Here is a 23,631-nt window from a genome sequence, read left to right as displayed (position 1 = left end):
ATAACTGAGAAGGTGATGGAGACAGACTAGAAGTGGAGCCAACAGAAAGGAAACCAGGATTGGTTGGACAAACTACAGAGCAGAGACAAAGTGAGAGGGGAGAGGGGAACAGGCAGGATAAAGAAATTTGGTGTAGGAATAGAGAGTAAATCCAGATGGTGTTTCAGACTCAGGTAGTGAGCTCAGGGGAAAATCTTGTAATTGAGACCACCTGAGAGGTGGAAACTGGGACTAAGCAGAGAATAGAAAAGCCCTGGGACAGATAGCCACATATGGAAAAGAATCAGGATGGGAAAACTGGGGGCTGAACAAGGAAATGGGAAAAGATCCCAAGCTTTTGTTCAACAAACACAAGAACTACTGCAACAAATACTTTTAGATAGTGGGATGGAATCCAAGGTTTCTGGATCACATCAGAAAATATCTGACAAAAGCACTGGAAAAGCATCTATTTCTCTCCCTTTCAGCACTGATTCAAGTAAAGACATGCAGTTTATGGCCCTACCATTTACATACTCACGTGGCCAGATCTGTGCCATTTTAAAAATTAATAAAATTTTGTTCTCCATATTTAAATGAAACTTAGTTGCAAGTGTCTGAATATTTAATTTATTTTACAGGTTATAGTCATTGTATTCTAAAGAAAAAAAACCTACTTAGAAATACATAAGTTGAAAAAGCCTGAATAAATTTCATCACAAAAAAAATTGGGTAAGAGTAGAGATTTTTTTCCCTTTCTAATAAGCTCACTATGTCTTAAGGTTTATTATTTCTGTCTCTTCTGGAAATCACCTTATTTTATTACTAGGCCTAAAGCCAGGATATCCACTCTGCTATGGAATTGCATTTTCATCTCCCACAGTTTTTGCTGCTCTTCTACCTTCATTTTCAATAATTAACTTGTTAGCTTCTGTGAGTTGTTTAATAGTTGCTTTATTGAGCTTTCCAAGTTCCTTAATTTTTGCCTCTGGCATCCATTTTTATTGCCAAAGATTGAAGGTGAGTGTCAGTAAGTCTTGGTTTTATCACAGAAGGCTCATGCTGCCACTGAGAAATACTCTTCAAAAGCCTGACTGCAAGCTCATAATATGCCACCAATCGCTGAAGGTTCCTAAAAATGGAATGGGCTTGTGGGAAAAGCAATACATTACCTTATTCCAGGCAGCTGCAGGATTTCTAAATACTGTCTGGCAAATAATGACACCACCTCTTTCAAATAAACAGAAGCTGAAAAAGCTTTTGCATAGATTTTATACCTTCTTTTTTAGTAATTCTGTGAGAGGTAAAAAACCATGCACCTGAGATACCAAAAGCTCACTTGTTGTCTTTCAAATCTCACAGCTAAAATTTCACCCTTTTCATTCTGGAAGAGTGCCTGACTCTGTTAATAAGCATGTAGGTGGTATGCTAACTTTCATATTCCACCACAAAAACAATGGAGAATTCTGGTCATCCCTGTATCACTTGACTTAGCCAATTACCCTGAGATTTCCAGCTCCTCTCTCTCAAATTTAGGATGCAGAACAGGTGGCTTTCAGATTAACACAGTGGAGGCGGACTGACTGCGTGGGCACTTCAAAGAAACTCCATAATATGATTTGTTTTCTTTAATTTTTTTGTCATTAAGTTAGAAGTAAATCTTTTTGAAAATCACATCCAACAGAACTCCTTTCACCTCCCATTTCATTCTACATTCTAAAGCAAAAATGAAAGAATACATTCCTTACCTCTTTTTCAAAATCAGAAGGAAGAAGCTTGACAAAGTTATCGGGAAACACACCTCGTCTGCCATTGAGTTCTCCTTCCCACCAACCCACATCTATGCAATCCTACAAAACAGTAAAGTAAAATGAAAACCACAACATGATTGTGTGTGCTGAATAGATTTGTATGCTCTTTGCATAATGTCCTCTCATTTTGCTAGAACATGACAATTTACTGGAGAGCCAGGTTAACAGGGTAATCTGCCAGATAAAAATTTCAGTAATCATCCTGCCATCACACTATCACATGAAGCATCTAGGAAAAAACAATAAACATGCTTTAAGAGCTCATGAGCTTGTCTGTGCCTAATGCAAAACACTGTTTCACCATTTGATCTATTAAACCAGGAGGCATTTTGAGCATGTCTGGTATTACTTGTTTCTGACTTCATTTTCCAGAAAGACAAAAACTTAATCAAACAATATACATAGCAAGAGGTTAAAAAAAAAGCTCACTTATTTCCCAAACTTTCAAGAAAAGCTTGATACATTAGAATTACTTCTAAGATGATTAAATTTCATCATGGACCAATTAAGAAGCTATTATACACCTGAGCAATATCAAGCATCACCTCTTTCTGCAGCATTTTTGAGCAGCACAATGCAGTGTGTGTAGCAAAATAACATACAGCTAAATACTCACAGTAAGTGAACTACTGCAACAGTGAGCAACAGTAACAGAAGCAACAAACACTTTAGAGAAGGTTAAAATTGTTCCTTAAGTCCTGGATGTTAAGCTTCCAGTTGAGATTTTCTACATCCTTCTGTGAAAGCTGTAGCTGAACCAATTCAGCTGTTTTGCAAAGTAAAATTATGGGAAAGGCACCCAGCATATGCTCTATCTTAAAATAATTTCAGCCAGTTTTAGCACTTTGCTCAGCAACAAGGTGACCAACCTTTCCATCTTCTTGAGCAGTAGTGCTAGATCTTCATGTGTCTTTGAGCCATGCAATAAGTATTACACACCTGAGACATGAGGGAAATGCCATAATGATGGCCAGACATGACAAAAATTCACAAGGAATTTTCCCGTTCTGTGACAGACAGGGGTAAACAGGGTGGGGATTACACCTTGGGTGCTACATCATCTTGCAACATCAGCCTTAAGCAATCACTGCAGTATTTCTGCAGCTACAGGTCTGGACTGACCAAAAAATCTGCACCTGCCAGGTATATCCAGCTGTCCTGGTAGCAGAGGTACACCAGAACAGCTTAAGAGTTCAACATGTTGGGTGTTCCTATTCCAACATTTCTAATCCAACCCTGTGGAAAGTGTCCCAGATTTAGTAAAGTATTTCTGCTTTTCAAAAAATCACATTTCATAACTGCTGAGAAGAGATCAGTTGATCTCTTATCAGTTAGCAGTTTAGCAGCTGCATTCTCTGAACACTTGGTAGCATGGTCACTGTTCTAGATCATCCTGCAGTCAAAATTCTCCATCACTCACTATTGCAGAAAATGAGTGGCTCTTACTCTGCAAAGACTTTATCTGGGTTGTGGAAAAAACCCATGACAATAAACAAAGCTGGCTCATTACAATCACCTGTCCCTTCTTGCTTTTCAGTGAAGTGAGACTGAAAAAGCTGTGCAACTAGAACACCAGAATATAGGGACAGAAGGAAGAACGGGGTACGGATATAATAAAAGCAGGCAAGAGCAGACAGGTGCTTTATGGAGAGGGGAGAGACAACAAATTTGCACAATAGGTTTTCGCAGACAGCAAAGCTAGAAAAATTGGCAAGAAGCACATGAAACAGATAAAATACTATACACCTTATTTATGCTATGAGGCAGCATCAATCCAGAAGCAGCACTGGATGAAGGGTTCCTGAATCTTAAAATTCTGTTGGTATGAGAAAATAGCTGTAAAAACACCAGTGGAACTCCATGTCTCAGTACTGTTCATCTACACAATTTGGCTGTGAAGCCATACCTGTTGTGCAGTACATGTAAATGCTTATGGTAAAAATACAACACACTGAATTCAGTTACTCTTATAGCCACATGTATAGGGGAGCAGAATGTTAGATATTAATTAAAAGATAGATCTGAATTTTTTCAAATGAGAATTCAAAATTAGCAAAGACTAAAATATCCACTCTGATCCTCATTTCATCATCTGCCTGGGATCAATCAAAGCATGGGTTCTAAGACAACTCTGCCACCACCAACTCACTGCCAGACACTTCTACATTGTTGACTCTCCCTTGGGATAACATTAGGTGGATCAGCAGATGGTGCCCAGTGCTGCATGGGTCCTGCCTGTGTGTCCTGGTTTGGGTCAGGATAAAGGTGATTTTCTGTTTTGTACTTTTGCTGTTGGCTGGGTCTCTTGTAGGTAGTTGCACTTGCTGAAATTAACAGCAAGTTTCTCAGACAGTGTGTGCTTCTAGGACTGATAACACTCAATGTTTATAGTTACTGCTAGAGACTGGTGTGCAGAGCCAAGGACACTGCTCAGCTCTGAGGAAAACTCTTACCCTCCAGAAGGAAGAAAGAGGTCCCACCTGTAGCCCTCCTGTTTGGGAAGGAACGGACAAGACAGATGCCAGAATTGACCAAACAGAGTATTCCGTCCCATGTACGTCATACTCAGTATAAATTTGAGGCATCACGAGGGCCAAGCCAGATTTCCTTCTTCCAGCTTCCAGCTGCCTGCCCTTCCTGCCCTTCCTGCTTCCCTTCCTTTACCCGGCATCCTGGAAGGATCCCGTCCATTCCTCTGCCTGTGCTCCTGATCCGTGCCAGCCCATATCTGTGTGTTCCTGCCTCTGGTTCCTGACTGCTGCCGACTCCAGGAGTCCAGCCTGGACTTTCCCAGGGCTGCCCTGCAGCCTCGGTGGTGATGTGAGAGTTACTGAGGGAAAAGGGGGGAGGAATGTGGTTTCCATTTTCCTGTATATTTGTATATATGTAGTAATTTTTCCTATTTATCATTACTGTTTCATTAAAGTTGTGTAGTTTAGTTTCCAACCCGTAAGTCTCTCTCCCTTATTCTCTCTCCTTTCTTTATCAAGGAGAGAGAGATTAATAGAGAGCGTCTGTTACTCGGTTTTATTGCTGGGCCAGTGTTAAACCGTGACACTCTGCCAGTCCTCCCTGCCACCCAGCAATGCTCCACAAACACTGCACCATCCTACCTGCTGCCCAGGGTGATGCTGCCCCTCCCTGATGGAGCTCTGTGCCAGCACTCTCTCTGCCCTGCAGCACCACACCCCAGTTCTCCCTGCAGCAGGGCAGCTGACTACTCCCTGACTTTCTGAGCTAAACACTCCTGTAGTTCTCCCCACTCACCTTCCACCTCACCTGCATGTTAGCTGGCCATGCTTGTGCTGGCCAAAATTTTAATTTTGGTAGTTCAAAATGGCAAAGCTTGTCTGACAAAATGGCAGGTTCTCCTGCCAGGCAATGTTCCCGTGTCCAGCTTCCTCCCTTAACCTTTTGCCCTCTCTTTCACACCCTACTGTAATGTGTATTGAATGCAGGGCAGGGACATGCTCAGTGCTTGTCCCCCCTCTGCCTCCTGTGAGAGACCCATGGCTGCCATGCATGCAGGGCTCCCCGCACCACTGCACAGAGCCACAGCTGATGTTCAAAGCCTTTGCAAATCTCACCAGGCATGGTAAGGACAGGCAGCACAGTGCCATATGGTGGGGAGAATGTACGGGCAGTGCTGGGCAGTGGGGAGAAGCAGAGCAGCACCATTTGTCATCTGCTGATCTGCTTACAATTGTCCTGGAGGAGAGTCAGCAGAGCAGAAGCATCTGGTGGAGAGTTACTGGGGGGAAGAGTTGGTGGCAGAGAGTTTGTTGCAGTGGAGAGTTATCAGTAGGCACCTGCCCATTTCTGCTTCACATGCCCTCACAATTTAGAAAAGTTCTGAAGATGCTTACAAAGCACGCACATGCTACACAAGTACAAAGGGGAAAAGTAAGAGGAAATGAGAAGTAAACATTGGTTTAAATATGGGAGAAGATCTGCTGAAAAAGACCTGAATGTGAATGGGCAATAAAAGATTGCATGATAATATGCATATGCAAAAAGGCCTTGTTATTTTTCCATGAAATAATTTGTTTCAGTTGCTACAGGGATGACAGAAGAATGCAAATAAGCTGAATAAGGTGTACTTAATACCAAGAGAAGTCTTAAAAATATTCTTCACACTGGCTGAGCTTGTTGGCGTTTCTCTGTAAGCAATACTGCATAAACACAGATGATATTTGAAAGAAAACACACTAGCATTAGAGAAGATAATCTATTTTATGCGTTTTTTGGAGGGAGGGGTTTTAGTTATTTTTCTGTGCTAGGATTTTTATTTAGCCTATTTATTTCACCTCATCTCCTGAGATAAAGTGCTACCTAAATATGCAAACTAAATAGCCTGGTTTCTTGCATCATGTCTGTTCTGGGTGTGTATTTTTTTTTCTTCATATCTCAGTGCTCTGACATAATGTGTTCCCGATCTACAAATGCAGACATTGAACAATCCTTTTGTTCTTTTTCTGGCTGCTTCCTCTCATGCTCAGTCTGTGTTTTTCTCCCACACTCTCCCTTCTCTTTATAAGGGTGGCCTTCACCAAAGCTGCTTACCTTTCCTAGACCTTCCCAGGAGTCACTCAGAAGACATTTTCCAATTCTCTCTGCCTATCAAGCCTTTGCTAGTTATCAGGGATAATTCTTTGCTAGCTGATGATTTCAAAATATCCACTGTGGGAATACAAGGCTCCGAGGACTGAGACAATCAGCCAGTCATGCATGGCAGTGGCAGGCACTGTGCAGGACTCTACTCTTTACCACAGAGCCAGCACCCCTCACTCCTGATGTGAAGGTGCCCTCCCACTTGGCTCTATCTACTTGCGCAGCCCAGGAATCAGAGCGCTCAAGTGTTCTGTCACATGGTGGGTTTTATAATGCTCTCCACCCCCTATGCTGCTAATCTGAAATTGCCAAAACATTTATGACCCAATTTGGATCTTGAAAAATATTAAGAATAATTAAAGCTTCCAGAGATGAAAAGCTTGTGTTTCAACTGATAGCACAGCTTAGTGCTAGCTAATAATCCTGACTAAACTGCACACATTACATATTTTCTTTTTAGGCTGGATTTTTTTTTATGCTTTTAGGAAACACAAATCTTAATCCTCTTTCTCCATTTTATTAACTTACATGAATTTAATATTTAATGCCCTTTTAAAAGCTCATTTGTTTTCATGAAGACGCTGTTTGTGTTGCATGTTTGTTAATCCTAAACAGCTGCAGGTTTGCTTTTTTTCCCAGCTTGTCCCTCAGGCTTCTACAGCCAATCATCACGCTGGATTCTCCCACAGTAAGCAGATCTTTAGGCAGTTCCTGTTTAATTTTCTCATTTAGTTTATTTGCCAGAGGACGCTTCTGTGTCACTGAGCAAAAGGATAGAAAGAGATCTCAGAAATTACAAGCTACAGATGAGAGCTGAAGAAGAATCTCAGTGGTGGTGCCCGCCTGCTACCCATAACTGCAGGCTTGCTGTGTTTCAGCAAGCTCTGGAAGCCCACGTATGATGGTGGCATCAGGTATGTTTTCATCACAAGACAGATCACCATACAAGAATCCCTGAGTTACAGTTCCACAAACAGCCTCAAGTACTAACAAATGACAGAGTCAAGGCAACACGATTAAAACAATGTGGTTTCCTGGAAACACTGAGCAAAAGCTACTCCAATATTGCCAGGTCACCATGCAATCCTAATTATATTGCCTTTTTAAATATATTGTCACTGTAATTAAAAAATGCAGATCTCATACAGAAGCTGTCAAGCCATTACAATCCAGTATCAGTATTCCAAAATCTATCAACAAAGTAAGCAAATCACAGCTTTTTCTTCATATTAACCTGTCAGACCCATACCAATGTTAACAGACATCAATCAAAAAAAAAAAAATCAAATGCTGAAATATTCCAAAAGTTCTAGGAAAAAAATACTTTAATTATTAAAAATGCACCTTAGTTAAATTTAGGGAGGGATAAAGGAAATAAAAAGATTTATACTAAAATGAGAAGTAAGAGACAGCAAAAAGTAGAAATTGTGTTTGATACAGACTAGAATTCATGCAAGTTCAGTGGTAGCTGGGCCAACATTTACCTACTGTAAAATCAGCTTCTACCAATGCTTGACTCAGAAACTACACTCACGTACTCACTGCAGTGACAGTGCAATCAAATACCTTGCAGAAATCCCCTGATTGCCAAGCCTGTTTCAGTGTCCAGGTCGAGACAGATTAATGAAATAGAGAAAACAAAAATCAAGAGGAAAATTTCAGCATTTTCTCATTGAAACACAAATCTTGGCTCTTTCCTCATTTCCAGTGACTTAGTTTTGTTCCAAGATCTTGGCTCTCATTAATTTAATGCAAATTACTTTTTAGAGAATGAAGAAAAGGGAGGCAGGAGAGGCAAAATTAAAGGATTGTGAGCTGTGAGGAAAATGGTAAGAAAGAATCATCTGGAGAAAGCAGATTTTTATTTTGCAGAGGGGAATAGTAAAACAACAGAAAGTAAGAAGACAAAATACAAACCCTAAACCAGTGATAGGAACACAGCTCCATTCTGAAACATCTCTGGTGACTTAAAATGTAAGGGTGGGGCAGAAGGGGAAGAGAGAGTGCTACATGACTTGGGAGACAAGACAAAGGCCATGAAAAGATACCTTGAAATACAGGTGAAGAAAGCTCCCACTTGGAGCACCAGATTTTTCACACTGTTACTGAATGTAAGTGAAATATGGTGAAACATGTAGGTAGGGTCGACAGCATTAGATCATGGCTTAATCTCCTTTCAGCAACTGCAGTGATCCCGTAGCCACTCTGACACTGCTAAGGAAAGCCATAAAACACTGGAGTTGAGCTTTCTCCCCTTTTTAGAGCAAAAATCACAATACTGCTTGGTCTCCTATGCACACAGTATCCTGTGTTAGTAATTTTCCTTAGCAGAAAAACTACTGGTCTTGTATTAGGACAAACACTGTGCTGTTCCTTTTCTCTGTTCCTCTCAATCCAACTGTAAGAAAGCAAAAGCCGGTGGGGAGTGGACAAAAAAAGCCCCAGCATAAGACATCTTTATGACATAGTGTTAAAAATACTCTGCTCACTGCACAGAGCAGCTGTATGTAGACAGATACTACAGACGAGATGTTAGTCCTAGTCATCTCCTCAACCCAGGAGCACAGCTGGTGGCAAGACAAGAATAGAAACTTGACTTCAAACACCATGATGGGTTTTCTTTGGTGATAAAAGAGATGACAATGGAGGTTGATAAGACAGAGCTGTAAGAACCTCACTAACTTGATCTTCACTTTACTGATGCCACACTCAAGAGCATGAAACTAAAAGACTCGAGTTCATACCCAGCAAGTGACACGACTTTCTCACATTGAGCCATGTCCCAGCCATGAGCCTGACAATGACAGATTGCATTGTCTTGCAAATGTGACTGAACTCTCCCTTCTGGAAATGCTCACAGCTCCACAGCCTCTCCCTCTGCTCCAACTGGCCAAGAGTTTCACATACCCCAGAGACCAAAGGTTTTCATTTCACATAAAGCCCTCTCTCTTAAAATCCAGGATTAATCCCTTAAATAAGGAACAGGAGCTACTGAGCTCTCTGTTTAGTAGTAATTATAATTTTCTTTTGCCTTTCTTTAGGAGCCCACTGCACTTGTGTCCAGATCATTGCTGAATCAACCTGCATATGTTGGAGGTTGTTCTCTCCAGCATCAGCAGCTGTCTGATACTCACTGGAAACCTACCAGACACTGAGAAACTTCTGCAGCTTTACCAAAATAGAAGGAAACCTGAGAGCATCTGATCAAATCTGTTAGGGGCTGCCTAAATAAAATATTCATCCACTCCACAAAGTACAGCATCACTGCTGCTTCAGCTGTGCTTTCCATTTATTTTAGGGGCAAGGACATTTCCTGCCTGCTCTTCCAAAGCAACCAGCTCTTCAAGGCAGCACTCACTACCTTGTCCCTTGCTACCTCTGGAAGGACTGAGCACTTCAGAGAGTGCCACAGCCTCAAGTTCATCTCTCCCCTCCCCAGCTTATCTCCCGAGCCGCACCTAGCAAAAGGGAAAACTTTTGTAAGTAAAAGCAAATGAGGAAATCCTTGCTATTCCACAAGTTCCCAAAACAATATAACAAGCTATGTATTAATTTTTCCCTCCAACGCACTACTATAAATGCAGCTGTGTAAACCTTGAAGAAATAAATCTGAAAATAGATGATCTTTTCATCTGTAAATAGGACTTCTGTTTTTCTGAGGAAGCAGATCACCATGCAGGCTGGGCCTCTGAACATGATGCCACTCTGTAACACTACTAAAACATGAAGCCATGGAATAGGCATCAGTACAGAACTGCTCAATTTTCAGTTTTTCTGATTAAAGATTTTGATATGTGAACATTTTTTCATATAGATTTTATCACTACAGCTTTGGATAGAAAGCAATGGCAAGAAAAAGAACAAGCAGTTCCTCAGAAAAGGTAGACACAAAGCATATACCATGATATTTGTGCCCTTGGAGTGCTCTAATAACTTTTCTGCTAATGGCAGCAGATGTACTTGCATGTACAGTCATAGTTTACAGAGATCTAAAATACTGCCTATGAAAATTATTTTTTTAAGACTTACAGATTACTAACCTTAAAATATACAATAGGCCAGCTAAATTTAAAAAGTAAAAATTCAGACTATTCAAGACTATTGAGAGACACTGTAAAAGTGCAGGGTTTGAAAAAGTGAAATTTCTATGATAGAATCATAGAATCATAGAATCATAGAATCATAGAATTGGCTGGGTTGGAAGGGACCTCAGAGATCATCGAGTCCAACCCTTGAACCACCATTGTGGTTGCTAGACTATGGCACTGAAAATACCATAGTTTCACAGAAATCTCCACTGGAATACATAGTTCCTCGCATAATTAAAAAAAAAAAAAATGCCAGCAGTTGCCAGTTGTGTTCATCAAGTACCCGTTTTCCTTCAGCCCTAGTAGAATTGTTTCTCATGAAGAAGAATGTTGAGCTGGTAAAATCACATTATTCAGAAAGCCACAAATACCTCTTCCACTTGGACTGACAGCTTTCAAGTGTCACCTCTGCTCTGCTGGCAGCCACACATTACGTTATTATTACACTCACTGTGGGCATCTCTGTAGCTCGTAGCAGTCTTGCCACCACTGCTATCCCACAGCAGAATTTAAAGAATCATAGAATGCCAGGTTGGAAGGGACATCAAGGATCATCTGGTCAAACAAATGACTTTTAATGTGAAAAGATACCTCTATAGCACTTCTCAAGACACCATCCATACACACAGAGATGTAACATATGATCTATGTAACATATCAAGGCTCAACTGCACTGATGGGCCAAGAGGTCCCAGGTCTCCCGAAAGTGGGAGAAGGTCATGGGATGGGCTTTGTGATTTTTAAAGTTTGTGCATGACATCATTGGGCAAAACCAGTAATGTGCAAGGAAAGTTCTACTTTTTTTAAAAGCCCTGTTAATAAATACATTTTTTATACTTATATATATATACATATATATATACACACACAAAATATTTTCAGAGAAAATATGTGTTAAAGATCACCATTATTTTTTGGTAACTCTGAAATGAACTAAACAAAATCTGACTTAACACTGCATCAGACCTTCATTAATACAACCTTGTCACTGGGGAAAACAACAAAACTATGTTAAAGCTGGGTAAAAAAAGCAGTTTAATAATATCGAAGAAAGTTTCTTTAAATTTTTTTACTACATTCAGTATCAGGATGCGGAAAGCAAGATAAATCATTCTCAAAATCCAATCTTATTTTAAAGGTCAGAAAATAATTGATTTTAGAGCCTTCATAAACTTTCATATAACTTGGTAAAATACCTGTGAATGAGGGGAAACATCTCTCCAGAGGATTACATTACACCAATACTGGGATACTTAACACTGCATTTAAAACAATCAAGCTTTGTTACTTAACAAATTCAGTTACTGGGATTAAGAACTTGCAGTATAGTACAAAATTCATTAAATACTTTTGAAGAAAATGGATAGCATCTGGTTCGTAATCAAGTACTACTCAGCAGAAACATAATTTTAAAATCCGGCCATAAGGCAGAGTAAACCTCCTGACAGTTACCTAATCCAAGATCATTTAGATAAAAGAGACAGTCCAATAGGTAATGAATTAATATTATGAGGCAGCCCTGGAGAATACCCGTTTTGTTGCAAATATTCATAGATTATGAAGTACTGGAAGTACTGTAATGGAAGTATGAGAGGAAACCTTTGACTCTGGCTTTGTTTGGCCCCTAACCCAAGGATTTATCCTGCTCAGGTCCTCAACCTATATTCCAAAAGCCCCAAATCCTGCACAGATCCTTCTCAGCTCCTGTCAGCTCTCATGCCTAAGCCATAGGAAACCTTACATCTGATGACACCAGTTGCAGCTTTTAAAGCTTAAGAAGTCAAACAGGTAAATTCTTCTGTAGCCATGAAATGCAAGGATGGAAAAATGGAAGAGACTATCAGAAATCAGACATTATTTCAGCTGTGTTCACATTCATTTTACCAGTGTTCACTGGAAGGCACAACAAAATACCTCTCAAGAATACAGTCTGCTCAAGAATTGGTCCAAGTTATTGGGCCTTGCAAAAAAAAAAGGTGGCTGGGAATAGTAAATGACTATATGCAATACTCAGGATGTTAGAGAATCTAGCAGACCAGACAAATTTTGCCTGTTAAATCTGTTTCAGGGTAGATATAACCTATTATCTTTGAACTGTGTGAGCGAGTAGATTAATCAATAATGAAACTGAAATGCTGTCATGAAATATTTGTACAAACAGGAAAAATTACATTGCTCATTGAACAAAGCAATCTCTTCTGGGGGATTCACTTCACTTGCAATGCTCAGTAAACATAATATTGTGGAGAAATAAAGAAGTTCCACATCATGAAACCCTCGCACTCCAATGCTCCAATTAAACCTCAATTAGCCAACACAAACACAAAAGGCTGTGCTAGCAACAGACATAATTTATGCTTCTGATAAGCCAAGCTAAAATATTAATTTACTTACATCTTTTTGTGTTTAAAAATATTACAAAACCAGAAATGAAAACATTTTAAGGATTATTTAAAGCTATTACTACTTGCATCACAGACATCTTAGCACCAGGCCCTTAATTGCAATTACTAATAACTTGGCACTGTATGTGCATTTTTACTTCAGCTTTAAATAGCTCTCCCTACTTTGAAAAGGTTGGACTTAAGATAACACAATCTAACCAGCAGGTGAACAAAAAATCTAAAGCAACAAATCTAAAGCCTGCATTGTAAGCAATAATCACAGTTTTCCAGATGCCTCAGCATTTCAGTGATATCTTCTATAAGCACATGGCAGAAAAAATTCCTTCCTTTTGTATCTTAAAATATGTCACCTTTTTATACAGCCTGGCTGTATTAAACATACTTACAAACACACCTAACATTTTTCAAATGATTGTAATCTTGAAGCACTGCATGCATGGGGGGATTCTGCCACTTCACCTACATATCTTGGCATGAACTTCCACTGGTCAAAATTCAACAGGAACAAGAGAATCCCTTCCTCTCTGAAGGGACTGCTGTAGCACTGTAATCAGTGATAACAGAACAGGAAAAGAGAATTTCAGTGCACACTTAAAAAAATTAAAATATTATAAATATACTATGAAGAGGAACACTCAAGTACAGGCTGCTCTCTCTACCCTGTACTAATGTCAGGCATCACAGTTTATTTAAGTGCTTGTCTCAAACATTAAGGTCTCAGTAATGTTTCTAAAGATACCAGTAACATTTAAGATACACCTGGTACCTTATTAAACAGATTGTCAGACTTTATCTTTACACAGATCTTAATGTCCTATTTCTAATCACAACAGCAAAGAAATACTGCAAGGTATGAATAAGTGTTAAAAATTTATTTATAAACACTGGAGGGTCTTGACCAAAGACAAGGTTCAGCCAAGAATTAAAATGAGGAGACAATTACCATTTGTTTTCCCTATAGCTGAGTATATTAAACCATTTATAAAAAATGAACATTTCATCATCAGTTTTTTACAAGTGATTTATATCACTTGTATGAAGATACACTCCTGCTTCTATAGAATAATCAAGTTTTACCCCACACACTTGCCACACACATTGGCAGCATGCAGAGCTTACTCTGGTTGCCATCCTGCATTGGCACCGTGGCTTGAAATCCAGCAAAAAACCCAAACCTCATTCCCACTAGGTCAAAACCTTCAGAGGAAAGTTTCAGGTCAAGGAAAAATGACCCTACCACTAAGCCAGTCTCTCAGCAGGCCGCTGACTGTAGGGACAATCCCTCTACTTGTACCACCATTCCCTAATCACGCATACCTGTGTGTTCTGTGGCCAAGTTTGCCAGATGCAAAACAAAAGGCAAGGAGCAGAACCACCCCTTTCAGCAGCCACCTAACATCAATCATGTAAAAGTGCACCTTCAGCTTGCAGAACTTGCAAAATAATTTCTTGCAGCTTCAGCACGGAACAGGTTTCTGAGCCAGCTAAGGATGCGGGAGGTCTTTGGGGTAAATCTGGTGCTGAGCACAGCAGAGGGGGCAAGGAACACAAAAACCAGATTAGGCATGGCTAATAGGTCTGGCCAAAGTCATGCTGAATAATTCATAGTTATCTCAGGAGAGAAAAAGGTGTGCACCAAGACCCTTTTATGGTATTGTTTCCTCTGAGGGAATTACCTGTTTATTTCCAAAGGCAAGCTGCAAGTGCCTTTATTGCTCACATGCTATTCTGTGAAGTCAAAACATCGTATCAGCTTTCTTAAAGCTATTGTAAAAGCTTTCTTGAAGCTGGACATTATTTGATGTCTACTTATTGTATTCTTTTCAGTTTGTGTATGCAAGATTGTTACGAAAGTTACAAATGCTCAAAATATCTTGTATTAAAACCTCTAATAGGAGCACCTATGTGACCAAATATTTCATGTTAACAAAAATCCACTGGTTTGCTATGGCAGAAAGCCATGTTTATGTTTTATTAAACCAGATTACATATTTCCCCTGCAAAACCTGAATTTTTTATAGTAAACTAATGTCTAAGAATGAGATAAAAGCTGATGTCTAAAAATGAGATAAAAGCTTTTAGCTGTCGATCAAAGAAAACCAAATTTACCTGAAATATCATGAAATATGACTGACTTCTTCCCTTTTTTCAAAATGGGCAAACTTAAGCTACCATACTTCAGCTCTGAAAATTCCTGTTTTCTTGGCCAACTTGCTTTATTTTTATTGACCTCAAATATCATTGTGCCTTTTCTTTTTAAAGCGAAAATTACAATCTCACAGAAAATTCAGCGACGAAAAAAAACCACTCACAGACACAAATGCAAAACCAGAGAGGTTTTTTATCCTAGAGACACCAAAACCTGGCAAAACGTTAAGTATCAGCTAGCATCTTCCTCTATCACATCGTCCCATTCCTGCTCCTTCCCCTGCCCATGGCCTCAACCCACTGGCAAGGCTCCTGTACATAGCACTTACTAATTCTATCCCTTCAGGAGCCTCCTGCCTCCGCAAGAGCAGCTGCTTTCCTTCACAACCCTACTCAGCCAAGTTCGCCTTGGCAATCGGTCAGCTAATGAAAATGCTCTGGACAGTTACCTCCTGCACCAGGATGAGCATTTAAAGATGTTTTAAGGCACAAAACCAGGAGAATTGTTTTGGCAAAAAGGCCGCACTTGGACAACTGTCTATAAATAGAATGAAGATGAAATTAAGTACTTAACAAGTACCCTAAGAACTGGAAAGTATTAAGCACTCCACATAAGGACGGATTCCATACTCTGAAAACACAGGGAAGTCGCGGCAACAGTGAAAATGTGACATGGAGAAGACTATAAAGACTTGTGAATTGTGTTTCATTGTTTCTTTATACCCTTCTACTCATTGCGAATGTCCTTGTCTGTCTTGTCCCTTCAGGATGGGGACCAACTATAAGTACAGCATTTTGAACTACAAAATCTGAAACTCTCACCAGAAAGCAAATCATTAACAATAACACCAAAAGCAGTTACTATCTTTGAAAAAACCTGATAGCCATTATGCTTATTATAAGTAATTTAAGTTTATGGTTCTTTTTTTTTTTTGCCCAACACAGAATTAAGCACTGTAAACTGATTTCCATTTAATATTGGGATTATCATTAAATATAGAGACCAAGAAATTTGTCATTTAAATCTTTCAATGTGACAGCCATTAACGTTTTATCTCTTCCATTATACCAATGCATCAGCTTTTCGAAAAGCACCAGTAAGATTTGGGGAGGCTTTACGTCACTGTTGGTTTCTTTTTCACCTTATTAATCCTTCTGACAGGTTTGATGAATCCACAAGGTGACTGGACACCCTTTGTGGAACACATCTCCTCATTAAAGCTCCTTTGGAAAATCAAAACAGGCCCCCCATTACGTTAATCCATCCCTTCTGTACAAAGTGTTCCTTCCACTAATGTCATGTATTCAGCTGTTATCCTGCAGCACGAGAAAGGCTTTGCAGTCCAGGAGGCTGAGGGACAGGCTGGATATTTAGAGCAAGGCACAAGATTACTATTATTTCAGCTAATACATTGACATCTATTAATTTAAACATCTTGTAAAGTCAGAATTATCAGAATTGCCACTGGTACTGCCAATATAATAATATGACAATAAGGGTTCAGGTGGGGATACTCTTCTGTTACTGTCAGCTTTTCAAATTCAGAATGATTTTTGAAGTACTTAATTTTATTTATCATGATCACAAAGTGGTCTTTACTCCATAGAGCTGAGGTAGACTGATGCAATACAATGAAATATTTCAAACTCTAGCAAGCAGAACTGCTTTTGAATGAGTGCACAGCTGCCAGTGTGTACTTCATGTATTTGTCTTGAAATTATTTAGCTATTACTATCAATTCCTCATAGAGGAATCTATGCCAATGAAATCTCCAGAATCTCATGTATTTTTTCAGAATTTTTAGAGCTACTAGAAATTTGTAGTGTTTGCATAAAGAGTCGTAATTAACACTGGAAAGCAGCCTCCAGTAGCTATGTTTAAAAGTGCTGGAATGAAAAATCCTGAGAGATTTTCAAGATGATAGTTGAAAATGTCACATGAATCTTTTATTGTGCAAAAGTGGCTATTCATTACAAACACAATCTACAAAATCAATATTTGAGGAAGATAAAACACCTGTTTGCCACTCTCCTTCAGCCACACAGTACAGTCATTGCTACTGTTCTTGTTCTTACCCAAATGCTACAGGAACACTTTGAAGACATTAAAAAAAATACTAAGGGAATAAAAATGTTTGACATTACAAAGAATAACCTACAGGGTCCATTGCATGGCCTCTTGCCATTCATAATTTTTCAGCTTATCAATGTATCTTATCATCTAATTGCACTACAGTCACCTTAGGTGAAAAAGTTAACATGACTCTATTTTGGGGTTTTTTTCCTCTTTCTTTCAATTTTTTTTTTGTTAGGCCCCTTTTTGTAAAACAGGCATACCAGATCTAGTGTTTTATTGCCTTGAAGATGGAAGTTTTAACCTTCATCTACAATTCTCAGCATACTTTCTAGTCTTCCATCTTTAAATATTTAGTATAATGGAATTAAAGGACTACGATCTGTCCATTTTAGTTTCCAATTATGAATAAATAAAACTTTGTCTATCTGTCTACAAGGATATTTGCTTCACTGGGGAAAAGGAGGAGAAAAAAATATTTTCCATAAATGTCTACAATACATCCATGATCACAACCCAGAGAGCTGTGACCAGTGGCTCAGTATCCAAATGGAGATGTGAAGAGTGGTGTTCCTCAAGGGTTGGCACTGGGACCAGTGCTGTTTGTGGGTGACATGGACAGTGGAATCGAATGAACCCTCAGCAAGTTTGCTGACAACACCAAGATATGTGGTGTAGTTGACATACTAGGGGGAAGGAATGCCATTCAGAGGGACCTTGACAGGCTTGAGAAGTGGGCTCATGCAAACTGCATGAAGTTCAAAGCCAAGTTCAAGGTTCTGCACCTGGGTCAGGGCAATCCCATGCACACATACAGGTTGGGAGGAGAAAGGATTGAGGACAGGCCTGAGAAAAAGGACTTGGGGATGATGGTGGACCAGAAACTCAACATGAGCCACCAATGTGCACTTGCATCCCAGAAAGCCGACTGTGTCCTGGGCTGCATCAAAAGAAGCACAGACAGACAGTCACAGGAGGGGATTCTCCCCCTCTACTCTGCTCTTGTGAGACCCCACCTGGAGCACTGTGTCCAGTTCTGGAGTCCCCAACATAAGAAGGACACAGAGCTCCTGGAACGTGTCCAGAGGAGAGACACTGAAATGATCAGAGGGCTGGAGCACCTCCCCTGTGAAGACAGACTGAGGAAGTTGGGGTTGTTCAGCCTGGAGAAGAGGTGGCTCTGAGGTGACTTTATAGAGGCTTTCCAGTATCTGGAGGGGGTCTACAAGAAAAATGGGGTAGGGATTTTTTACATATGTGTGTAAGCAATAGGACAAGGGGGAATGGTTTAAGACTTGAGGAGGGGAGATTTTGGTTAGATATTAGCAAAAAGATCACTTCCTGTGAGGGTGGTGAGACACTGGCACAGGTTGCCCAGGGAAGTTGTGGCTGCCCTCTCCCTGGCAGTGTTCAAGGCCAGGTTGGATGGGGCCTTGAGCAACCTGGTCTGGTGGGAGGTGTCCCTGCCCATGCAGGGGGGTTGGAACAAGGTGATCTTTAAGGTCCCTTCCAACCCTAGCTATTCTATGGTTCTATAAAGCTAGCTTCTGCTTTTCTTCTAGTCTTTTAAGTAAATTTTAACCTATGAGAAAACAACTGTTACTACCATATGTTTTGACTCTGTGTCATTGTCTATCTTTTACATGATTTAGGCTAAGCAGTTCATCAAAAAATTACTCAATATGCTGTTTAATAGGCAAATATTTTTGGCTACCAGTGTTGCAAATGCCATCCTCCCTCTTAAAACTCCCAAAATACATATCATTTTGATTAGTAAATGATCAGCCTCTACTGACTGTATGTTTAAATTCAGACTGAGTGTTTAAATCAAACTTAGTACCACATTCTCCAAGCATTTTCAGCTATTTCATAAAAACCCTCAGATATTCAAATTCCCATATCAGAGGCCTTTAGGAAAGGTCTGATCAGCTTTTTATTTAAGATCTCAACATCCATCAAAACAGAGTGGGAACCTGAAACAGTTCTGCAGAGGCAATTACAAAAAAAAATTGTATGTTCTTTATATTTGATGATCTTGACAAAGGGATTTTTATTACTACGTGAGATGAAAAGAGAGAAATCTGACACCTTTTGTATGCCTTTTGTCTGTAGGGCATTGTTACAATGATGATTTTGAATTCTGCATTTACTGATACTACTCCTTTGTTATTCTTTCCATAAAATAAAGCTTTACCATTTTGAGATGAATACCAGACTAACAGCCTCCTCACACACATAGCCTCACATATGCATGCACAAGTACACAGGCTTTCCTAGTAACTTACCACATAGCTCATTTAAGTCATTCCTCTTCCTCTTAGCACCTGTCAAGTGCTATCTCATCTTCCTGCTTTTAGGATTCTTGTAATACATTTTATGTTATTTCTGTTCCATACTTGTGTCACTCACTCCTTACTACTTCAGCCACTCCCACACATTCTCATCAATGCTGTTGTTTTCAATTAAATGCAAATTCAGTATGATTTAAAATAGTGTCTTCGACGTTCCTATAGATGTGATTGTGAAAACAGATTAGACTAGTGAGGGACTTTTCATACTGAAAAGTCATATTTCTTTCTGGTTTTGTGATATCAAAAAAATGCTTTATTTTACACTAATGCATCTGTGGTTGTAGATACTACTGTAACACCCATTTCTTTCTTTAAAAGTGACAATCTTCTCTCCTTGATTTAGATAATAGGGAAGAATAAATGCTATTTAATGCTCTCCAGAATAGAAAGCAAACCCTGTTTCTTGCAAACAAATTAAAAGAAACTGTAATCTGACAGCACAGCAAAACCATGGTAATAATTTCTGAAATACTCCACACATTTCTACTTAATTCCTCTTAGTCAGTATGGATCACTGCTTATGAATAGGACTCTCTAAACACAATGATTTGGATTCCAGGTAAAAGGTAACTCTAGCAGAAGCCAATAGTGGGAAGAAAGGTGAGACTGATTTTGTTATTGCTAATTTTAAAATCCCCAAACAAACAAAAAACAGACAGCTTCTTCAGAAGGTCATGTAAGTTATTTTACTGAATGGTAGACAGTAGAAGAGACCCCATTCTGACTCCACACCACTTGACTGCAGTCTGTCTGCAAGGTGCTCTGCAAGCCACAGAAGAGAATGCACAGTGACTGCTTGTTAAGCACTGTTTCTTCATTAGCTCAAATTATTTCAGACACAGCATAACAAAGAATACACAGAGAAATGTCAAGCCTTCTTGCATTGAGATCCCCACTCTCTAGAGGCAGGCTTTGAAGGAATGTCACAGACACGTGACATAGGAGAAAAAGAAAATAAAAAGATAATGGAATAAAATGTCTGCAGTGACTCGATACCATCAGGCTGGAGAGTAGAAGGACAGAAGGATATACCAGAGATTATATCGAAAAACTTCTCACTGTATGGTTGGGAAAACTCATAAATTCAGTCCCATCTTCAGCTCAGTTATAAAAGATAAATATTCTTCCATTGTGGGGCTGAAGCAGCAGGAAGAAGAAAATGTGAAAAAATGAAAAAATGAAATCTCATATTGAAACCTCAGCTAGGTAACTTGTCTCTTTCCAGAGACAAGTCTTTTATGCCAGACAACACAGCTCTACCTGGAGACCAGCCATCGCAGAGAGTTAAATCAATGTGTGCAAAGTGGACAGAAACAACATCTTAAAAGCCATTTCCATGACCAAAGACACCGTTAAATACTCACACACACACAAAAAAGATCCTACATCAGGCAAAGACAAACAGTTTTCAAGACAAGCTAAACAAAGAAGTCATTTGAGGGCAAGTCATTAAAGGATATTTGATGTACACAATTTATTTTTTAAATATACAGTTTCTCTTCCTACCAAATGTCTGATTATTTTTCCTTGGTTAGGTGCATATTATTCAGGACAAAGAAGATGTCATATAGGATAGTAAATGGCTTAGTATACAGCAAACACTGACCCAGATGTATTCCTCATGGTTTTTCTGTTTTTCTGCCAAGGTGCCAAATGCTCAGTCAAGTAAAAATATGACATGAAGCTTACCAATTACAGAATTCATTCCTTTGCTTTCATATAAGCACAAACCCAACAACACTATAGCACACATCATTATAATCCATACTAATGCAAAATCCAGACTTTTCCACTTTCTAGCTTTTTATCTCAAAGTAGTTAAATCCAGCAGTCAAAAACACTTGAACAAACTGTGAAGTTTTTAAAGAAGGTCAAGAAATTCTTTTTTAACTATAATCCATTCTTTGTAACATGGTGCACAGCTCCCCTAGAAGAAAACCGACTATTTACTCACCATTTCACTGCATATTTTATGAGATTCAGTATAAATTCTGACACTTCTTAAATTTCTAAAGTTGAATAATTTCAAATACTTCTAAAGAAACCAGTATGGATCAAAAATTACTTAGTATAATTTTTGTTTTATCATCTTTTTCTGCTTTAGCATAGTGTTCCAGGTGGCCAAATTTTAAATAAGTGTTTATTTCATGAAGCTAATTTATACACATTATCTCCATCTAACCCCCCAAAAATCTAATTCACAATTCCTACAAGAAAGACAGCACAGGGATATTCAAACTGCTACCTTCTTGAGTCTTCCAATTTATTCTCTAGGCTTTTATGTTGTTACAGGGATCAGTTTATAATTTATGTGGATCTGTCAGCAGACTCAAATTAAAAGTAACTGTATAGAACTGTAAACTCAAGAGAACAGGTCTGCTCTTTTCACTTAACATTAGCAAGCAAGGCTCAAGAGCATGAGAGGAAAGATGTAGAGCTTTCTAAAGTCTGTTGTAATGTTTCATTGTCCAACTAGTATTTTTTTTAGGAAGGACACTCTCAAAAGCAAAACTAGGACTTCTATGGTAATTGAATAATGTGTATTTTAAAAACTGGCTCCCTACTAATAGAATAAAACCAATTTTTTTACCTTACTGATAAGTGTGACGACATCACCTTCTCGGATTGTGAGTTCATCATCATTCTGTGCTTCATAAGGAAATATCACTTTGCAATACTCCTTGGCTGAAAGGAAGAACATTCAATGTGATAAATTATCACTTTATATAAAAACTGCTTATCCAAGCATGAAAATCTTCCTAAAATGTACCACAACTCTCTCATTTTCTTTCCATCTTTCTATTTTAGGCCTTCATAAACAGGATAAAATATTTAAAAACCAGCATGCTGGTGAGTATTCCTGCACACATCATCCAGGGATTTGGCTCTGCAGCTCCCAGAACCATTATTTTAAATGCAATTGCTCCAGAAGGCAACCTGCCACGAACCATTTCCCTTACAGTATGCCTGTATCTGACACTTGCTTCAATAGTTCCACAGGTACAGCCTTCAGGTCACATAAACTGAAAGTATAAAGAACACAGCTGACATAGCTTCTCTATCCTCTGATGTTGCAGGAAAACAGATATTTCTGTGTTTATGAAGAAAAAAAAAAAAAGAATAAATTAATAAATTTAAAGGTATTCAGAACTAAGCTTTACATACACAGCATAAAAGAAGAGTTTTGAATATTAGTCTGAAGATTCCTTTTCCCTTTAATGTCTGTAAGTAAGGGCACCATCTCAATTTTTGTCTGGAAAATATAAGAGCCAGCTCTCCTACTCTGCAATCATAAAAGGCAGTTGTCATGAAAAGCAGTTCCTTACAACATGTTGCTGTGCAACAGACAAGTATGTCAGTGTGCCTTACAAATAAAAAGAGAATATGTATTCCAGCTGTTAAATAATGTATAGAAATATGTGATACTCTAAGACAGCAGGTTTGACAAGACCATAGAAAGACACTTAGAAGTTAGTGGACCCTTTGTAGAAGGATATGTGACTTTGTAGGAGCGTTCATTTAAATGCCTGAATTTTTTTGACCTCTACCTCTAGTCAATTGTCATGTTCATTGCAGAGAAACAGGTACTTGCAGACCACATAAATTAAATTAATTTGAAAAAATGGGGCCTGTCTCTTTAAACTTACTATAAAGAGAACCTGCATTATCCCACTGGCAGGTGTTTGAGGCTCTGGGGGACCATTTCAGCTGCCCAGACACTAAGTACCATTTCAGACACTGATAAGAATGTAAGACATCCACCTGGTTGGCAGGTATGATGCACAAGCTACAGAAGAGCCAGGTCCCTCTGACCTGGCAGCTGGAGGCAAGACAAAATACCCTGGGGTATTCAGTGTTTCTGCTATTGCTGAACAGCACCAAGGCTTTCTCTTACCTCTTTTTCCCCTACTCTGCCACTCATCGAGTAGGCCCATGGTGGGCAAAAATCTGGGAGGGCTCACAGACAGGGACGTGTCTGTGACCCAAGGGAGCAAAGGGATATTCCATACCATACAACCTACAGCACAGGAAGACAAAGGGTGGATTTGGGGAATGTTGGTCTGGGAAGCAGACAGTGCTCGGAGACTTCCTAGACATGGGTCTCCTTGTAGTAGGTGAATAATTGCCCTTACATCACCTCTTTTTCCCTCTTTCATTCACATA

General features: G+C 39.2%; 1 protein-coding gene across 5 annotated transcripts in view; it reads right to left on the bottom strand.

The window, feature by feature from the left end:
* Positions 1–23,631, bottom strand: part of SH3KBP1 (SH3 domain containing kinase binding protein 1) — a 221,533-nt gene that overhangs the window by 34,054 nt on the left and 163,848 nt on the right. For all 5 annotated transcript variants that reach the window (XM_030460823.1, XM_030460807.1, XM_030460830.1 and 2 more), the window contains 2 exons: positions 22,058–22,152; positions 1,728–1,829 (listed from right to left, as the gene is read on the bottom strand). In XM_030460823.1, the coding sequence (XP_030316683.1) occupies positions 1,728–1,829; positions 22,058–22,152 (197 nt within the window). The remainder of the gene's footprint in view (positions 1–1,727; positions 1,830–22,057; positions 22,153–23,631) is intronic.

This window comes from Calypte anna, chromosome 1, assembly GCF_003957555.1.
Source record: "Calypte anna isolate BGI_N300 chromosome 1, bCalAnn1_v1.p, whole genome shotgun sequence".
Lineage (NCBI taxonomy): Eukaryota > Metazoa > Chordata > Aves > Apodiformes > Trochilidae > Calypte > Calypte anna.
Note: the sequence above shows the minus strand (reverse complement) of the source record. Positions and strands in the feature narration are given on the sequence as shown.